The 3,890-nt window shown below is 30.5% G+C and overlaps 1 protein-coding gene across 1 annotated transcript in view; it reads right to left on the bottom strand.

The window, feature by feature from the left end:
• Window positions 1-294: 294 nt before the first annotated feature.
• The window catches only part of LOC106690850 (serine proteinase stubble), a 5,891-nt gene continuing 2,295 nt past the window's right edge, over window positions 295-3,890 (bottom strand). Inside the window, exons 2-3 of the mRNA XM_014436431.3 lie at window positions 2,197-2,356; window positions 295-618 (exon numbers count right to left, since the gene is read on the bottom strand). Of these exons, the coding sequence (XP_014291917.3) occupies window positions 351-618; window positions 2,197-2,356 (428 nt within the window). The 3' untranslated portion in view covers window positions 295-350. The remainder of the gene's footprint in view (window positions 619-2,196; window positions 2,357-3,890) is intronic.

Here is a 3,890-nt window from a genome sequence, read left to right on the forward strand (position 1 = left end):
TTGTAGTGTATTTATGCAATCGGTCGTGCCGAAATGGAATTCCACCTAGAGGATCGACTATCACCTGTATTGTTCATGCTATTAATGTTGTGTCGTCTGCTTACTTTTAATTATATGTGTAATTACGAAGACGCTTCGTTCGATACGGAGCGTTTCAGAAATAAATTTAAAGCAAAAAAATATGAATGGAATCACCGTTTCGAATATTAGGGCCATTGAAAACACTAGCGTGGTATTTTATCTCCTATTTACTATATAATTACCGCTCTTTAACTATCAGTGTGATAAAAATGTAGAATGATATATTCCGATAGTTGTACGCGCATAAACCCGGCTTGAATCTAAGATATTTAAGTACCGTTGGCGGCAGAGCTTTGACTAGTAGAGAAGGTAGTGGAGGGCATTGTTTGCTGCGTTGTGGAGCTAGCCGTCGTTGTGGTGGTGGCTGTGGTGGAGCTGGGCGCTGGTGGTGGCTGTGTCGTAGTTGGTGGCGGTGCCGGTCGCAGCTTCGTCGGCCGCCCTGGCCTCGTCACGAATCCCGGCCGCTGTGGCGCCCAGGTCACGTCTAGCTGGTTGCTGTCTAAGTGGCTGTCCGTCGTTGTCAGGGGTTTTGTCCATCTTATAAAAAAAGATATAAATCATTAATTAATTTATTTCTATTAAGGTTTCATAACTGTGAACGTATCTTGTACAAGTTAAGACTTATTTAGTTAGCATTAAAAATAAATCAATATTTTTATAATTCTTAATTTTCATTTCTATGTTATTAAAACTATAAATATTTTTAAAAATAGTTTTGATCTTGTTTATTTTAGGTTATTTATTCTAACGAAACATATATAATAATGGGTGTTAATACCATCTATTTCATACAAAAGTATGACTGACATGTGCTCTTATTAGGTGATAGATCATGCAAAATCACAACAATCATTATTCACATCCCTCAATAAACTGAGGTGACATCAAAATTGATTTCTAGGAGTAACTGGTCGATGAGATCTCTCAGCCAGCTCATCCTTAACCAGCATTGTAGGAGTATTACCTGGTATGAATGTTCTTGCTATGTCAATTTACAAGTATCCTTGTAATTTACCATAGAATCCTTTATATGTCCCTTAACATTTGAGATGCTAAGGTGGTATGAAAACTTATATTTATGACATAAAACAGTGTTTTTGTGTTTTTCCTGAAAGATTTTAAGTTTAAAGTGAATGTAAAATTTTTTAGCTGTCCCACATATCACATCTCGATCTCAAAAAGGTTCCTGTAAGTAAGTGTATGTATTGAATTTCTCTCAGAGCTCAGTTTTCAATGTTTGATAAGAGGCAATTAGAATAAATGAATATTGAAAAAATCTTATTCTTGGGTTTGGACTTCTTCTTGATCTGTTTTTTGCACGTGATTCTTATTTCAAATGTCGTTCTAATGTATGTACAGAACCAACCTGTGGAATCTGTCTATTATGAAGAAAAGCTTGAATGCACGTTTCATATCGAAGTGTGAAAGCGGGGTGCTGACATTTGTCGTGATTCAGTCCGAGTTTTCAGAGTTTAAATCAGTTATGTAGTTTTACTGAATATTGTTGTAAGGTATAAATATTTTGAAAATCAGCTAAACAACCCTATAACATCTTTATATTAAATTATTACTATTTCCATTTTTGAAAATTTTCGTTCTAGTAAAATATTACGGTATTATTTTAGACCTACAAAAAATTCTTTTGAATTTATTCATTTTATAGTTTAAAGTTGAGCAATTTTTTTAGAAGCTATTTTTATTTAGAAATTTATCTCTAATAAAATGGTTCATTCATCTGATATCTTATAAGTAATAATAGAAATTATCCCAAAGCTACCCAAATCAAATTTAAACATATTCATTTTATGGTGTTACTGATCGGCACATGGACCTAAATTATGAAGATTTATTGTAATTCATTTGGCTTCCTCTGAATTTCAATTCTTATATTATTTAAAGGATTCATAATTTGCCAAAGAAATAGAAATAAAATATTCAAATGGAATATTTTATGATCTTACGTGTTTTTTAAAAATTGTTTTCATTCTAAAATATAAGATCAAAAACTATACAATTCTAAGTACAATATATAAATGAGGTAATATATTATTGGTATATTAATATGGTAATAAATTGTCTAGATAAAACAAAGATAAAGTTGTAGTGACGTTTTACTTGTCGTAGTGCTGACTAGATGCAGGTCTATGGGGTCGGGTGATGAAGGTAGGCCTCGTAGTGGGCTGGTCGTTGGGCCTCGACTGGCTCGGCGGCTTGGGCCTGCGAGGCGGCGAGTACAGCACCGATGGCTCTCCAGGGTCCCTCCCAGCTTCACCTCCTAGGCAATAATTTGTATTTAACTAAACTATTGTCTATAATACTAACATCTAAAAATTTATTTTTACATCTTTTCATGGGAACAACAAGAACTTTTTTTTATACTTATATTCAGCATGAGAAAGATATTATATTTAATATATTTTATACAACGCTGATAAATATAGATACACAGTATTAAAATTATCTAGATATAAATATCAAAGGATAAGTGATATATGAGTAAAATACTGTCTACATAGTCCAGAGTACTCAAATAAGGAAAAATTAGCTTGTTTTCAGGAATTATAGTTAAAAAAGAAATTTACTTTGACTAATATTTGGGTGGATTTTTTATTGTTGGAAATTCTGTGCTTTTAAATACTCAGAACTGTGATTAGGGATATACTCTTTCCATGTTTTTACCTGAATATTTTTTTTTAAATAACTTTATTGAAATATACAACTGTATATAACAATACATTTAGTAAATTTGATGTGATGCAGGCATGTAGAGAAACTATCCATTGGTAGCATCCTAATGATCTGCATATTAAAAACGTATATTTAAAAATAATATTGAATTATTCTACTGTAGATATAGTATAATAAACATTTTCTCACTTTGCTTATTTTCAATCATGGAGTCCTTGTTTGTTTTGTTATGTTGTATGTTTTCAAAAGTGCGGAAATTGAAACTGGTATCAATTTTAAGATCTTGTGCTCACTTATCAATTTATTTTAACTTCGCTGGTGCGGAAAATAACAATAAAGAGAGGCAGGAAATAAATCTTTCCGTGAAGACACGATCGTAAAATTGAATTTTCATTTGGCATCCCTCCAAAAAGGGATAAAAAATGTGTTAAAGACCCAAAAGTTAAAGAATTTGTCTTAAATAAATTTGTATTCCATTTTCTACACTACGGAAATGATTAAAAGTGGCCCTAATATTTGTAATATTTTTATCCGTTTATTGTTTATAATACAATTTTTAGTGCAACATTGTTTTAAACTATGTTGGATCAGCATTGAACATTATATTTGTTTACGTTTAGTTCAGTTTTTTTAAATGTTATTTAGGTTGACTTATCTTCACCTCCCGCCCCTCCCCCCAAAAAACTCATACAATGAGGTAAGTTAAAATTAGTAATAAAAAGAGATATAATACGAGAAATTGCTAATAAATAAATGTTGATTTTAATGATTATAAAAATTATAACATTTTATTAAAATAACAATATAATATGCCACGCCCTAGGGCAATGAATACTGGAGCAATACAAATTCAATCATACCATATACACACAAGAAAGATAAAAGAAATGTAAATAATTAAATAAAAACGTATAGTAATAAAATAAATAATGATAATAAAAATGAAAATAAGATAATAATCGAATAATGAAATTTTAGGTAGATAAATAATATTAAAATAAGGAACTTTAATATTTAAATGGCAATAATAAATAATATATTAATGATGGTTCGAGTAAATATTTTGTAGTTGAAATAATAAACGATAAAAAATGAATGTATGTTTAAGAAAATAATCTAAA

The sequence above is a fragment of the Halyomorpha halys genome, unplaced genomic scaffold, assembly GCF_000696795.3.
Source record: "Halyomorpha halys isolate HHAL.00 unplaced genomic scaffold, Hhal_1.1 Scaffold1908.1, whole genome shotgun sequence".
Classification (NCBI taxonomy): domain Eukaryota; kingdom Metazoa; phylum Arthropoda; class Insecta; order Hemiptera; family Pentatomidae; genus Halyomorpha; species Halyomorpha halys.